Here is a 15,498-nt window from a genome sequence, read left to right as displayed (position 1 = left end):
CCGAACTTCCTTAGCATCAAAACATAGACTGTCTCGAGCTGTCCGCATTGACCAAGTTAACATACAAAACATCACCACATATTCCTTAGTAATTCACGTTACTCCAAAACTATGTTGAAGTGGCAAAATCGCTTTACTCCTTACAGAAATGATTTTTGGATGTAAGTCTTTTATTTTAACAATTGACGGCACTCCAAATCTCTTATTTACTGCATGGAAGGGGGGGTGGGTGATGTAACTAGGATTAAGGTTCACTCATATTCAAATTGAATTTGATAAGTTATGTTTGTATATAATTTTGATAATTGATTTAAAAAAAAAAATTGAAAGTTGGGGGCCTAAAATGAAATAACAAGAAAGAAAATGTAAAGAATATACTGTAAAATATTCTGGAAGTTGCGAACCCTGTATATCCTCCACCACTCAATGAAAGTATATTTATTTATCACAGGCAACTCCTCGAGCTGAACAAGTCATGCACTCCTGCCTAATTGAGTCTGAAGGCAACAACTGGAAAATTGCTTAGTTCTTGCGGTACTCTTTTTTTTTTCCTTCTTACTCTCTGAGCTTGTGATGGAAATTCTATCTTTTTTCCAAAAAAAAAGTATGAAAAAAGTACATTGTGGTTAGACCTTTTTTTCACTAAAGGTATGTAATTTGTTGTTATTCTGGGATATATATATATATATAGGTTTATTTGCTTTGTAACTATAACACTAATTAACTGATATTATTATTTTTTTGGGACGTGACACCAATACAATATCGTTTTTTATGGTAAACTCATTTTCTTAAGTGATTGTTATCAAATTTACTGGGGTGATAAAAATAAAAAAATATTATATATTTATTTTTTTATCCATAGAAGGTCCAGTGGACGATTGCCACTTGAGTAGCTCAAGTATTTGTATATTTATTTTAGAAATTTTATCCTCTTATTTCTAATAAAAATATAGAAATATATGTTAATTCATCCATCATGAGTTTAGTTATATATTAAATCACTCAAAGGGTATTATATTATATTAATACAAAATCACTAAATTATTTGTTAGAAGGGTATTAACGTCAAAAAAAAAAACTGAACTACAAACTCTAAAATGGAAAGAAAAATCACAAGACTCTTACGTCTAAATCTTATAGTTATTTTTTAATACTTTCTTCCAATTTTTAATTCTTTAGAGCCATGTAAGCATAACCAAATTATTGTTTGATCAACTATTTTGCATTGCTAATTTGTCTTGGACTGGAATATGTTTGTAAGGTTATATTTCTGCAAACTTCCTCTCTGCATTGAATTTTTATAGTCCACATCGCATATCTTGCAGCAGAAAATAATTATATCTTCAAACGTATGGGGACCAAAACTGTCCATTTTCCAGGACATTACTGTGACTGAAGAGATAGTCTCTTCAGAATGGGGCATTTCCGGAGGAAAACAATCGCAGCTTGAAGAACAATTTCAAAACTAGAATAAGATACTGCAGCTCAGTATTCCAAACTAGGACTATTGGTAAATTATTTACGTCACCCCGAAATTTCTACTACATTGCAATGATGATAAGATTTTTCCCACTTCTGTTAAGGTATTCATATCTGCGGCCTAGAAGAGCAGATTTGGACATGAATCAACATTTTGATAATTAATGTCACCTTGCGTAGGTTGGGTTCTAGAGATCGGTTACTAGAAGTATTCTTGAAAATTTTTGTTGGGTCGTTGCTACTGTGTCTTGCAAGCTTAATTACGTGTCTCTTCTTGGCAGAACACACCTCAAGAAACAATTGATGCACACGAACTGCAAACAGTCACCTTAAAGTAGAGAAGGGAATGCCAGCATGATGATTTAGTCGATTCCCTGTGGAACCTACGCTGTGAATTTTTGGAAGGTGTTTAATTCAGAGGGACAAATGGATCTGCCACTTGCAACTGCTGCTGACGAAGACTGCCGTCACTTTTTACATCTACTCAGGTTGTCAGGTGATGGGCTTGAAATAAACTGCGGTTTGTGGTAAATTTGTTTTCTTAGGTTAGAAATTACGTTGAGGAACTCAAAAAAAAAAAAAAAGACATTGTTTGAACTGCTAAGTGTTTGTTTGATGCAAAAATGAAAATGTAGTTGCCAAGGTGCCATGTGTATGCATACAAGAAAGGATTGTATTCCATGTGTTTCTTTTAATGATTTTCTAGTATAAATTTATAAATAACTAAGCTTCCTGACAATTTATTTAGATACTCAACAGACATTATAAGAATTAATTATGATTTTGTAATAAATAAATATAAATAATTTTGTATTTAATTTTTTTTAATGTATTTATAGAGTTTTCTAACCTTTTTGTTTTTGTTAGGGATATATTTCTTTTTTCAGCACTATTACTTGGAGGAGCTGGAGTACCAAAACGGGTATTAACTGATATCCATACTTTTATTGCCACTTACTAATGGCTTCTCTGACTATTTACCCATTATTTAATTAATTAAATTGGAGTTGAAAAGCACTTGCTCAAATTAACGGTCTACTTTCCAATAGCTCGGGCAAGAATAATTATGGCGCCATTAGGGTTGCACCCACCTCACAAACTCGACTAATGAATTGTTGACTTTGTTGGAAGTGGCATGGTATAGGCTATAATCCCCTGTTCACCAGTATATGGACCACCGGATGAAAGTATTCTTGTTTTCTCTTTTTGGGATGACATTGATGTGAATATCATTAATAAACGGAAAATTCTAACCCTAAATTTGCTAGCCTATCAGCCTATCATGTTACCCGCCCATAACCATAACTATCACTCAACCTCTGAATCTGATAATTCCTCAAGCTCCCAAGAAGTCTTCCTTCCAGCAGAATGATGAACAGCTAGTGTCTAACAGCATATCAACGGCAACTTTGGAATCTATATGCAGATTCTTAACCCATCTCAAGTTTCGACAGCAGACCTTATCCATCAGATCGGGCCAGACCCTTCCGTTTTTAGCTCAGAACAATTCCTGCTTCTTTCTCTTTCATGCTGTTGTGTTTTGAGACAACCAGCTTTGCATCTGCTTTTGGCACTTGCACACATGGCAATTGGGGCAATCTCGTAATTTCACTTTAATTCCAATGTCGTTTTGCCGTTCTATATTCGCTACCTCGGTCCCATCGACAAACAATACCCATCTTTAAAACACACGAACTCGAGAGGGAGAAAGACGCACAACACAAATTGAATAACTGGTCTTAAAAAAAGGCTTAAACAAAGCAATTCTTTTTTTTTTTTTTCTAAAAGAAAAAAGAATGTTAAAAGTACCTTGTTGTAATGCTACAGACCCAATTCAATCCCTATCTTCCCAATGCAGATTCCTAACCCATTTCAATAACAGACCTTATTTCACTCGCCGCCCATCAATCCCTACCTTTTTCAGTTCAAAGAATTCAAGTGCTTCTCTTCAGGCTGTTGTGTCTGATATTAGCAGTGTTGAATCTGCTGCTTGTGACAGTTTGGCGAATCGGCTTCGTTTAGGGAAGTTAACTGAGGATGGGTTCTCTTATAAAGAGAAATTTATTGTTAGGAGTTATGAGGTTGGGATTAATAAAACTGCTACTGTTGAAACTATTGCTAATCTACTGCAGGTATGTAGTATCCACCTCTGAATTTGATTTTGTTTATTCAAAGTTATATTCTTTTTTATTAATGTGTTCCACTCTTATTTGATTTTTGGACTTTTGAGTTATTTGATAGATTGGATTGTCTGCCGACTAACATTTTTTTTTTTCCGATACATTAATGTGTGTTTCTTTTGATCGACTTTTGTAATTTGTTGTGATTCTGAGGTTTTTGGCATCTGGGTATCTTTTATTATGCTGTTCTCCATCACTTGCACTTGTAAAGATATGGAATTGGATAATTTTGACTGATTTATGATAATATAGCATATAACGATGATTAATTGTGTGATTAGTTTGCTTAACTGCCTGCCTTTTTTCTTTGTCAATTTTGTGACTGACAAGCAGCAAGAAATTGGAAATTGTGGCTGATGTCAATTTTTACCTTGTGCATTAGAAATGGCATCAATATGCAAATAATTGCATTTGGTTATGTTACATAATGCAATGTGCTATGTACTTGGATTCCGTATCTGGATTTTGACTGGCTTTATTTCTGCTTATTATAATGTCATGCAATGATCAAAATGACTGATTGAAAGTGTCTTTTCTTTTCTGTGCACTTGTTGTTCGCTTATACTCATATTTTTGTGTACTATCATGGGGAAATGTCTTGCAGGAGGTTGGATGTAATCATGCTCAGAGTGTTGGATTTTCAACCGATGGATTTGCCACAACCACCAGCATGAGGAAGATGCATCTGATATGGGTAACTGCTCGCATGCATATCGAAATATACAAATATCCTGCCTGGTGGGTTTTATTCTCCCTTGTTGATGATGTTAACGAAATTTGTGGATTTATAATTTTATTTAACTTTAAACTATGGATGCATTGAGCAGGAGCGATGTAGTTGAAGTAGAAACATGGTGCCAAAGTGAAGGAAGAATTGGAACCAGACGTGATTGGATTTTGACAGATTATGCCACTGGTCAAATTATAGGGAGAGCCACAAGGTACTTTAACACTTCCCTCTATCTCCTCTTATATTTGTTGAAGAAACAGGAAACGAAAGGCCAATGATAGAAGCAGAGTTTTGTTTATACAGAACTGTTTGAGTTGAACAAGATTTTTCTCTATACCCATGCACTTGTATTTAATTGGTCTCAAGGCAATGACTCTGGAATTTATTCTGTGACATTGATTGGGTATATAATTCTTCAACCAGAGTTCTTACCGTGCTTTTAATTCTTCTACCTTCTATGCTTCTGGTTCTGTATCCTCTGTTTCATATATATTTAAATAGTTGAACTCTGCAAGTCTTTCTGAGTTTATGTATTTAATGGCATATAGTTATTTTTCTTTTGATTTCAGCAAGTGGGTGATGATGAACCAAGACACTAGACGGCTTCAGAAAGTCACTGATGATGTCCGAGAAGAGTACTTAGTTTTCTGCCCAAGAGAACTTAGGTAGGCCTTAATTCATTTCTAGCGGCCTAAATTGTGCTTTATTATATCTTGTTCTCGTCTCCTCAGTCAAAATTGACTATTAGAGAAACACTATTTACTGCAATACCTACCTTCCCCGGGCCTTGTTGATTTATATTATCTTGTATCTACCGCCACATCATTGGTGCAATCAAAGCCAGATAGCATTGAAGCACTATAAATATTCCGATTATGTTAATTGAATTTTCTAGCAAGATCAACTCAATTCAGAAAATGATGGAGGTATGAATATGATCCCTTGATTTGTTTCCCCTACACCTAGTTTTTGTTTAGGTGTATGGTATTGCATTTGCATCTTGCCTTATTATCTTAAAACATCAATAAATGCTTTGCTTTTTTTCAGAATGACATTGGGAATGGCTTAAGTGGATCCCAAAACAAAACCATAGAGAATAGCAAATTATTGACTTGCTCTTTTAGAGAAATATATCCTCCTTTATATAGGAGGAGAGAGGCTTCTGTTAAAATCTTTGCTGAGATTCTAGGAGAAATATCAGCTGTCAGCTGCAAATTCTGTTAGAAGGAATTTGGCATTGAGGTTATGAAAAATTGCTTTCAAAAGAAAAGAATTTTGAAAACTGCTTTTTGTTTTCCAAAAGCAGTTTGCGAAAAATCAATCAGTCAAATTAAAAAAATTTAGACCTAATTTGTTGATACCCAAAAACAATCTCAAAAAGGCTCTTAAGAGTTTCTTCTAGAAATCATGACATGTCCTATTTGGATTAGGACTGAGAAACGCCTTCCCTTATTTGGAGTGACCTGTCTGTTCGAGCTTGGTGATAGACTGGTATCCAAGGATTGGAATTCAACCCTCGGGTGCAGGCTTCATAGGACCTCTAAGCTATCAGACTTCCCACTAGGATTTGGTCCTCTATCTGACATGTGGTTGGAAAGCATGATACAGTGATTATTGGGGATTGCTACACCTATACCGGCATAAGATAAATTGGTTATCATCATTTGAAGATTCTAAACCATAGTATATATCTGACCATATTTTTCATATTGCAAAAGTGACCATTTGTAATTTCTCTATGGCTATTAATTATATCATGCAAAACAGAAAAAGGCAAAAAAAATTGCCATGGAAAAGTTTTAATGAATATAATTTTGTCTTCATCCCTCACTGGAATATGTGCGGAAGGTAGTGGGTCCCATTTATATTTTTGCAAACTTCCTTTCTACATTTAGTTGTCATCGTTCGTGGCACATATATACTATTGAGTACGTAAATCTTCAAACATATGGGACGAAACTGTCAATTTCCAAGAAATTGCTATGATTGTAGAGAATAACTGGATGTTGATCCTTTGTTTTAGGATATTACTTGTGACTGCTATGATGTTATTGGTCTTTCTCGTTGATGGTATTTACAGATTGGCATTTCCAGAGGAAAACAATCGCAGCTCGAAGAAAATTTCAAAACTAGAAGATCCTGCTCAATATTCCAAGCTAGGACTAGTGGTAAATCATTTAGTTCACCTCGAAATTTCTAATCCATTGCAATTCGTATGATTTGTCTCAGTTCTGTAAGGTTATTCAAATCTGCAGCCTAGAAGAGCAGATCTGGACATGAATCAACATGTTAATAACGTCACCTACATAGGTTGGGTTCTAGAGGTTGGTTACTGAAAATATTCTTGAATTTTTGTTGGCCGTTGCTACTTTGTGTTGCAAGCTTACATGTCTCTTCATGGCAGAGCATACCTCAAGAAATAATTGACACACACGAACTACAAACAATCACTTTGGATTACAGAAGGGAATGTCAACATGATGATATTGTTGATTCCCTCACAAGTGTGGAACCTTCTGAGAATTTAGAAGCTGTTTCAGAGCTTCGAGGGACAAATGGATCTGCCACTACAACGGCTGGTGATGAAGACTGCCGTAACTTTCTACATCTACTCAGGTTGTCAGGTGATGGGCTTGAAATAAACCGTGGCCGCACTGAATGGAGAAAGAAATCTGCGAGATGAACAGGGCATAATATAGATTTTTGTACTTGTTTGTGCATCTGCCAGTTTTTAAGAAGACTCTTACTGGCTTTGTTTTTATTTGTCTTTTTTCTTTTTTTCTCTTTTTTTTATTTGCAATGCATGTTTCTAATTTTGTTATCTTAGGATAGAACTTATGTTGAGGAACACGAAAGACATTGTTTGGACTGGAGAGGAAAATGTACTTTATTTTGGTGACTATTATACCCACCTCACCAACTGAATTAATGAATTATTGTACTTTGTTCCCCTTAGTCCAAGACCGTTGGAAGCTCAGCAACTGCTAGTTGCAGAAATAGCATGCAGGCTAACACAACATATGTCGGAGCAAACATTTATTTTGTGCTTAGGCATTTGATGGCAAGGACGAAATGTACAGCGTATCCGTCCATTTAAAAATATTTAAACTTTAATTCGATTAAAATGAACGTATTTGAATCTACTCCAAATCTATTTAAAAAACTATTTTTGTTATCTGAATTTGAATAAAAATATTCACATATTATTCAAATTCGATTAAATTCTGTTTAAATTAAATAAATATTTTAAAATATTTATAGATATTTAAATAGATAAAGAGTATCTGTTTATAAAAATATTTAGATAATTAAAATGAATATCCATTTATAATAAATAAATTTTAAAATATATTAACAAAGATTAATGTAAATAAAAATATAAAATATAAAATAATCAAATTTAAATATTCATTATTAAATACTCAATATATTAATACAATTTAAATATAAATTTAATAAAATTTTAAATAATAAGAATATAGTATTATATAATAATTTTAATATAATCGGATTCGGATAACGAGTATTCGTGGATTCAAATCCAAACCCGATACGAATAGTAAAATCAAATTTTAAATTTATTCTAAATTTATTTATTATAATTCAAATATATTCTATTAAAATTTAATTGGATTAGATATCAAAAAAAATATCCGTCCAGACTGAGTCTTCTAGACACATGAGCCATAAGCGATGAGGCACATGGTCCCGCTGCCCCTAAAGATCCTTTTACAAAGTGTTATGGAGCCCATTCCAAATCAAACGGGTTAGTGCTCTCTCTCTCTCTCTCTCTCTCTCTCTCTCTCTCTCTCTCCATTAGCTTGCCTTGAATCCCACCCCTCTACCTTTCTCTTTAAAGTGGGTTCAGATTCATGGACTTTGGTCCCATTCATATTCCATTTTCATCTTCAGAACCTCTTAACCATGCTTTAATCCAACACTGCTGGATTTTTCCTGGTAATCTTCTCTTTGATACCAGATTTTGAAACACTAAACTGATTCTCTCGAGTTTTTAACTTGGAATTTAATTGTTTCCTTCTTGCACTATACGAGTTCTTTTCATTTAGTCTCTGGACATCAATTACTTTCATTTCTATACTTACTTGCTCCTTACCATAACATTCATTTTGCGCATGTCTTGAATTGCCATTGATGCGTTTAGAGTTACAACAACTTGCTAGCAGCCAACGATGTGATCTAGTTAAAGTAAAAGCGAGTTTTGTGTTAATTAAATCAAAGTATTCCCTTTCTCACTCATTTTCTCTATTAGCAGTGAACTTTTAACCCTAATTATGTCTTTCTCCAAATCTAACTTCTAGCAGCCTTCAATTCCTTCTCATCTTCGAGAAAGTTGTTAGCTTTTAATCCTAACTTTTTCTTTTTATAGTCAAATTCTAGATAAATCCATGAGTAGGAATAGGGTCTTTTAAGTACATTATGTGGAAAACAAGTTAACAGCAACGTTAACAAATCATCAAATTATTCATATAAGGTACAATTAAATACAAAAAGAAAAAAGAAAATTGGAACTTTGAAGATAAAGTTCAAATTATAGAGAATAAAATGAAATATGATAGCTGCTAATGGTTATATGTATTGATACAGGAATTTTTTTTATTTTTTTTCTTAAACTTTGGCAATTAAAGAGCGAGGAAGACGATGAACTATTTTGGTCTTTCAATTCCCGTGCATGGCAACTACTTGTAAATTTATCAACAAGAAAGTAAATATCAAAAGATGAAGTTAACTCAATGGCATCAACTCAGCGCTTTAGCAATATATTTTTTATTTAATTTTAATAAAATTGTGAATTGGTAAATTTAATATGTAACTTTTCAAATTAAATTTATTTTAATGATTTTAAAAGAATTTCTCGAACTCAACCCGATTAAAATTCTTGATAAAAGCAATGATAAAGCAATACGAAGAACCACATAAAGTATTTAAGTTGAAGTTAATAATTTATTTTAAAGAGAAGAGACAAGGAGTAGAACTCATTCAAATAAGTCATTATTAAAAAATAAATTGATAAAATTATAGTAGCGGCCGGGAGTTCGAATGAATTAAAAAAGTAGTATTCAAAATAGTCAAGTTGTCCGTTTGTAATAATCCACGAATTTCATAGATAAACTTAACTAGCATTTTCTTGGGATAAAAGGTGAAATAGCTCCCTGAACTTGTAACTCATGGCTAAATAAATTTAATATCAATTATTTTAATAAAAATAGGCCTATAGCTTATATTTAAGAGCTAAATAGATCTAAATTTTAAAAAAATATATAAATATATCTATCATATTCATTATTTGAATTAGTTAAATAAAATGAAAATAAATATTAGCTTTTAATATTTAAATTAAAATTTTATATTTTTTCAAAAAATAAAAATTAATAATTATTGTCTCTATTTCACTATCGTCATCGATTTTACTAAACCATCAATAATACTGTTGCCATCAATTTTATTAAATTTAGTTAAAATTTAAATTTATTTAAATTTTAAATAGAAATTATAAATCTACTTATTAAAATAATTAAAATTAAACTTATTCGGGCATGAGCTAAGGAAAGTAACAAAAATTCATTGATAATTGTTTATATCATTACGGTGCTTCGCTTCCATTAAATTCTTCCATAAAAATCTCGCTTACTTCTCATAAATCTCTCAACCAATTAACAAATTTCATAGCCTTTGCCCTTTTGTGATTTCCTTAAACGCAACTTCCACGTGTTTGCTTATATTGAACAAAAAAACATCCGAGTTCCTGTATCATAAATCTGACTCGTGGGTCATATGCGCGGATCGAAGGTCGTGGGATTAGATTTTGGGCTTTATGGATTTAACCCTATCGATTATGGGGCCTTTTAGATTCAGCTTTTCAAATGAGATAGGCATAAAAAGGCTGCGCAAACAAATAATAATGAAAAAATTAATCAAAACGTGACATCGATATGACATATACCCAACCTACGCTTGGCCAGTTCATGAGTCGGCAACTCTAGTTTAAAATTATTGATTCATGGTTCTTAGGCCGTTCTACACCGGTTTAAAACCAGCCACTCTGATTCACCGTAATAGTTTCCGACCGGTTCTAATAAGTTTTAAGAAAATTAAAAGATAATATGAATTAATTTTATTTTTTACATTTTCTACGAAAACTCCCCAACTACTCCTTTGTTCCTAAGCCCAGTTCAATTTACACAAGTCTAGTTATAATCCAATTCCAAGCCCAAACACTAGTTCAATAAGCACTCTTGTGATACTTGTTCCTAAGTGAAAACTCAAAAGCTTCATCAATGAGCTCACCGTACATCCTTAGCAACTTCAATGACCACTATAAGAAAGATCCATACAGCAAGGAGATTTTTATCATAATCCACTACGAACCACCAAATTATTCTCCCTAAAATGGTCAGGCTGCCAATGCATACACTAATCAATCTCACTCCTGAGAAAGCAAGCGGTAACAGGTAACCTCATTCTACAGCTACCACTTGGGCGCACTATAAAATGGGGACTTCTTCTAACAAGAGTAAGAAGCTCTGTCCAATTTATATACAACGGAGAGGAGTTCAAGTTCATTAAGGATTTCTTGCTTACAGCACCTCTTGTTGGGGAAGCAGCAAGAAATGTGCCATCAACAAACGATGAAGTTCCTCATCCTCATAATCTGTTTAGTCTTGCCCTTGCACCTCTTCTTGGTTTGGTCGTTAGGAACTTTTAGGATCGTCATTAAAAGGTCGCCAGGGTTTGGATGCTGCTTGGGGCATTTGGGCAAGATTAAAGCAGGCTATGGAACTAAAAAGAAGGCCATTCCTTCCCGTAATGATGCCAGAGGCTAAGCCCTGTGACTGCACCGCCTCTGGAACAGCAACCGAAGGTAATCTAGACAAATAAATAATAAACCTTATGCGGGTTAGGTATGTCTAAGGTTCATATCCAGCCTGTCTAATGCTTTGTAATTGCTACTTAGAATACGTAGGTTGACAAAATGATCTGCAAAGCAACACACAATCTTTCAGTGTTTAAAAACACCAAAGAAGGAAACCAAGTGTCGCGAACCTAAAGTTACCATCCCACAACCCAATTGGCAAGATTCGCCATTTGCTAGGAAGGCACCAAGCCTGCAGGTGTACTCGTTTCACCTAATTGAACGATTGCCTTGCAGTAAATCCCTACACTGCACTCACGAAGATAAGTCATCACAAGAACTTCATCTTCATCATCTTCATATTTAAAGAACTTTAACAGGCTTTATTGCTTCAAGTTTCACATAATAACAGAGATGAGATTACAAGCCAGGACATGCGTATACAAATTTGACTACCTAATATAAATTTACTGAAGATGAAGGTGATGCATGGACTTCATCACTAAATGTCACATGACACATCTAACTTGAAAATTTAAGACTTAAGTAACGTTGTAAAATGAAGCTAAGGAGGAACCTAGTTGATTATTATGGACAACACCCAGTATCCTACCTCTTTCATACAAATACTTATAGTTATTAATTACTTATCATCACGAATAGGCTACTAACTTAACATAAACTACTGAACCCTTAATTTCATAGAACTATTTTGTCATCTGATTGCTATATAACTTAGCTAACAACAAACAGAACAGATGATAGTCCAGCACATCAACCAATTGACATAAATTTGACCCATAAACAAAATCCACTATTGCCTTCAAGCATATAATTGAACTGCACATGTTAGATGAAGTCCACATATGAAGCAAAAAGAAAAGAATCCACCAACATGCTACAGCAATTGTTCCATCCCCATTCCGCCATATCCGAGCTGTTTCTATCAAACCTGCTGCACAAAAAAGAGTACAAATCGATTTATTGACGATCTGATACAAATAAAAAAAATAATTGAAAATATGTCTACTCACATCAAGTATGCAATTGTTTCTTATAGGAGTTCCAATAGTAAAAGCTTCATTAATGAAAGAAGAAAAGGTAAAATATTATAATTGATCATGCAATAATTTCTCCAGTCTCATATTCCATTAATTTACCTTGGAGAACTTACTTAAAAGATTTCCTTTTCAAAATCCACAGGGCTAAGATGAGGATTGCATGGATATTTATGTTTGTAAACATATTCTAAACATCAAAAAAATTACTGCAGGTAATACTCATTTTCAAACCAGTGCCACAGATAACAAAGCACTCAAAGAAACTTACATAAAGAGCAACAGGTCATGAGCATCATAATGCACTGGTTGCTGGAAGGAACACCCTAATGAGTTCTTTAATGGTGACTCTTTTCCTACATGTAGGACATTTCGACTGAACTCCAATTGCAGTCTTGATGCAAGCCTTACAGAAAATATGCCCACATTTTGTTGATGTTTCCTCGATAAATGGACCCATGCAAATTGGACAGTTGAAAGTTGGCTCCTTTGGTGGTGGAGGTGGTCGTGGTTGGATATTATCTCTCTGCCAATAACCAATAACAGTAAGCTTCATGCCTTCCACGAATGCAAAAGTAAGTCTCAGGTTGCATGAAAACAATCATAAACCAATTAATCACATATTACCTCATATTTGATTTCAGCATGTTTAAGTTTTCCAAACAAAAAATATGTGCAATAGCTTTTATGAATACAGAGGTGGCAACACAAAATACATAGATTACAAACCAATTAGAGTCACTGAAACCGATCAACAAACCTAGCAGCATTAAGCATAATTTTACATCTATAGCAACAGATAATTGATGTCAAACACCACAGGGAAGACAATAAAAATAATAATAGGCAGATAGGCATAGAAAACACGAATGTAGAATAAAGGGTTTCAGGCATTACCATAGAGCTGCTACTGCTTTCCAAATTTACATAATGATCACAATTGATAATCGTTTGGTTTGATGAAACTCTTCTACGCTTGTTTTGAGCATATGTCAACCTAGTTGTTCGTCCTGCAAATGTGCAACATACACACTTCAGTTGACAGAACAGCTAGAATGAAAAAACATCTGCCAACCAATGTCACTGCACAAGCATCCAACACAATAGCACAAGATGCCATATAACAGCAATGAAATAGACGATAAATGAGGCAAATTCAAATGTATACAATACCTGAATCTACATCCACTATGACAGTACTCCCGCGAGTTCTTTGAGCATGGTTCCTTTGAAGGTTATTTCTTTGGGCATTGTTCTTAGCCTAGCATAAAATTATACAAAACAAAGAATGTTCATTAACAATAACAGCTATGATGACTCCCATGAGAAAATACAAATTGATTGTGCGAGAGCATACTTCAGCAAAAGCCCTTGGGGACGATTCAACAACATCATCCTCAAGTGCCTCAACATCAATTGTAGTCAATGGTACAGACTGCTGCCCTTGTTGGGTTGTTTGCCCTCCTCGGTGTGCATCCTGAGATGAAGTACCTTCCTGGTCCCTGCTTTCACTTGGAGGCACATTTAAGTCCAGCATTGTCTTCCTTCTCCTATATCCCCTCAAGGGAGGCCCTCTCACCCCTTGAGTCTGAGTGCTCATGCTCTATCTGTAATCTTCGTATCAGATTCTTAAGCCTTACAAACCTAAAATGCAACCATTAATTGAGAGGAAAAAGAATAGGAACTTTTTCTAATGTATTCAACCAATTATTTATCTTTCTTTTCTTCTTCTTTTTCTAAAAACAATAACAATAATTCTAAATTATTAAAACTGAATCCCAAAATAGATCAACAAGCAACAATGGAGATTGCCAATTTGACACAAACAGGATTTTATTAAAAAAATACTTTTTGGAAACTTTAACCTTTGCCTTAAAAAAAATGCTATTAAATCAGGAAAAGAGAAATAAAAAATCAAGTAGTAAATGAGCAATCGAAAACCAAGAGGTCCATTCCCAATTAAGCAGAAAAGTAATGGCTTTGTTCAAAACCCATCAGTCAAAAACACTCAAAGTTGCAATCTTTAAGGCTTTCAACTTCAAAAGTTCAAACTTTTCACTTAAATTCGTCATCAATTCAATCAATTCCATACAAACTCGAATTTACCACTCCGATCAACGATGATTTCAAATCTTTAATCAAACAAAGCCACAAGGCACAAACACAAAACCAATTCCAGTAAAAACAACCAAAGGTACAATCTTTATTTAATATCTCCGATCAAAAGGTCAATCATCGATGAAGTGTAATTTGATCGACAGAAAAAACTGAAAGTTGGAAGTTAAAAATCAAACCTTCGATTGAAGACCAAGAAAAATCCAACCGATCAGGTAATAGATAAGAAAAGGAAGAAAATAGAATGATGAGACAGACTCAATAAGACATGCTATTTGAGATAATTGAATTTGAATCAATCTAATTCTAGGGTTTTAATAGGAGAGACAAGACATAAGGACGAAGAGAGTAGACTGTCGCCATTCTCCGAACGAAATGAAAAATTTCCGAGTTATTTCTCTGTGACGCGCGGGTCGGTGAGTTATCAACTACATCCACGTGGCACTCTTCGTCAGGCGTTACGTTTTTTTTCTTTGCATATGCACCTCCTGCTTATCACGATGTTTTGCTTCATCTTTAGCCTCACGCGGGTTACTTTTGTAATTTTGTCTTTTTCTTTCAGCATTTATTTTGTTTTTTCTATAAGTAATTTTGTTTTTGAACTTGCCATAACCTTTTATTAATTTCAAAACAATTTTTAATTGAATGCGCCTTATGTGGTCCCACTTTCTAATATTTTAAATGATATTATTGAAATAATAGAGAAACAACTTGTACCAGTTTTAGTTCATTAAATGAAACTGATTATAAATTAAATTATAAAATTTATATTTTTTATAAATTTATTTAATTATTTTAAAATTTTAAAATAGATATATATTTTTTAATTTATTTAAAAAAATTAATGATAATTTTTAAAATCTTACAATAAAAATACAATAAAAAAAGTCCATTATATTTATTAAAAAATAATTATTATAGATTTAATCATAAAACTATAAAAAGTTTCACATATATGTATTTTTTTAAATATTTTATATTTAGATGTAATAAATTTTCTAATGACTCATTAACTTTTATATTAGTAAATATAATTAATTTATCATATCTTTTTATTATAAA

The 15,498-nt window shown here is 33.4% G+C and overlaps 2 protein-coding genes across 4 annotated transcripts; one reads left to right on the top strand and one right to left on the bottom strand.

Moving 5' to 3' along the window:
* The first annotated feature begins 3,278 nt into the window (after positions 1-3,278).
* Positions 3,279-7,075, top strand: LOC8279047 (oleoyl-acyl carrier protein thioesterase 1, chloroplastic). The gene is made up of 7 exons (NM_001323751.1): positions 3,279-3,614; positions 4,267-4,400; positions 4,490-4,603; positions 4,962-5,057; positions 6,473-6,560; positions 6,648-6,716; positions 6,797-7,075. Exons 1-7 carry the CDS (start codon positions 3,279-3,281, stop codon positions 7,073-7,075), a joined length of 1,116 nt encoding a protein of 371 aa, NP_001310680.1.
* A 4,860-nt stretch (positions 7,076-11,935) lies between these two features.
* Positions 11,936-14,877, bottom strand: LOC8279049 (E3 ubiquitin-protein ligase RNF4). Of its 3 annotated transcripts, none has more exons than XM_015727592.3 (6): positions 14,616-14,877; positions 13,679-13,965; positions 13,495-13,582; positions 13,219-13,331; positions 12,593-12,847; positions 11,936-12,215 (listed from the first exon to the last, which is right to left on the bottom strand). In XM_015727592.3, the coding sequence occupies exons 2-5, from the start codon at positions 13,919-13,921 to the stop codon at positions 12,617-12,619; spliced, it is 675 nt and encodes a 224-aa protein (XP_015583078.1). In that variant the 5' UTR covers positions 13,922-13,965; positions 14,616-14,877; the 3' UTR covers positions 11,936-12,215; positions 12,593-12,616. The 3 variants fall into 3 exon arrangements, with proteins under 3 accessions (XP_015583078.1, XP_002532746.1, XP_015583077.1); XM_002532700.4 differs by having other exon boundaries at positions 11,936-12,218; positions 13,679-13,928; positions 14,616-14,873; XM_015727591.3 differs by having other exon boundaries at positions 11,936-12,218; positions 14,616-14,872.
* Between the last annotated feature and the right edge of the window lie 621 nt (positions 14,878-15,498).

This window comes from Ricinus communis, chromosome 7, assembly GCF_019578655.1.
Source record: "Ricinus communis isolate WT05 ecotype wild-type chromosome 7, ASM1957865v1, whole genome shotgun sequence".
NCBI lineage: Eukaryota > Viridiplantae > Streptophyta > Magnoliopsida > Malpighiales > Euphorbiaceae > Ricinus > Ricinus communis.
This window is presented reverse-complemented; position numbering and strand designations above follow the sequence as displayed.

Excerpts from the sequence above, each read along its gene's own strand:
- LOC8279049 (XM_015727592.3), bottom strand. The coding sequence starts at position 13,921 with ATGAGCACTCAGACTCAAGGGGTGAGAGGGCCTCCCTTGAGGGGATAT. Across the intron at positions 13,332-13,494 it reads CATAGTGGATGTAGATTCAG|GACGAACAACTAGGTTGACA; the intron begins GTATTGTATACA and ends GCACATTTGCAG. Across the intron at positions 12,848-13,218 it reads AAAGCAGTAGCAGCTCTATG|AGAGATAATATCCAACCACG; the intron begins GTAATGCCTGAA and ends GGTTATTGGCAG.
- LOC8279047 (NM_001323751.1), top strand. The coding sequence starts at position 3,279 with ATGTTAAAAGTACCTTGTTGTAATGCTACAGACCCAATTCAATCCCTA. Across the intron at positions 6,561-6,647 it reads ATTCCAAGCTAGGACTAGTG|CCTAGAAGAGCAGATCTGGA; the intron begins GTAAATCATTTA and ends TCAAATCTGCAG. Across the intron at positions 6,717-6,796 it reads ACATAGGTTGGGTTCTAGAG|AGCATACCTCAAGAAATAAT; the intron begins GTTGGTTACTGA and ends TCTTCATGGCAG.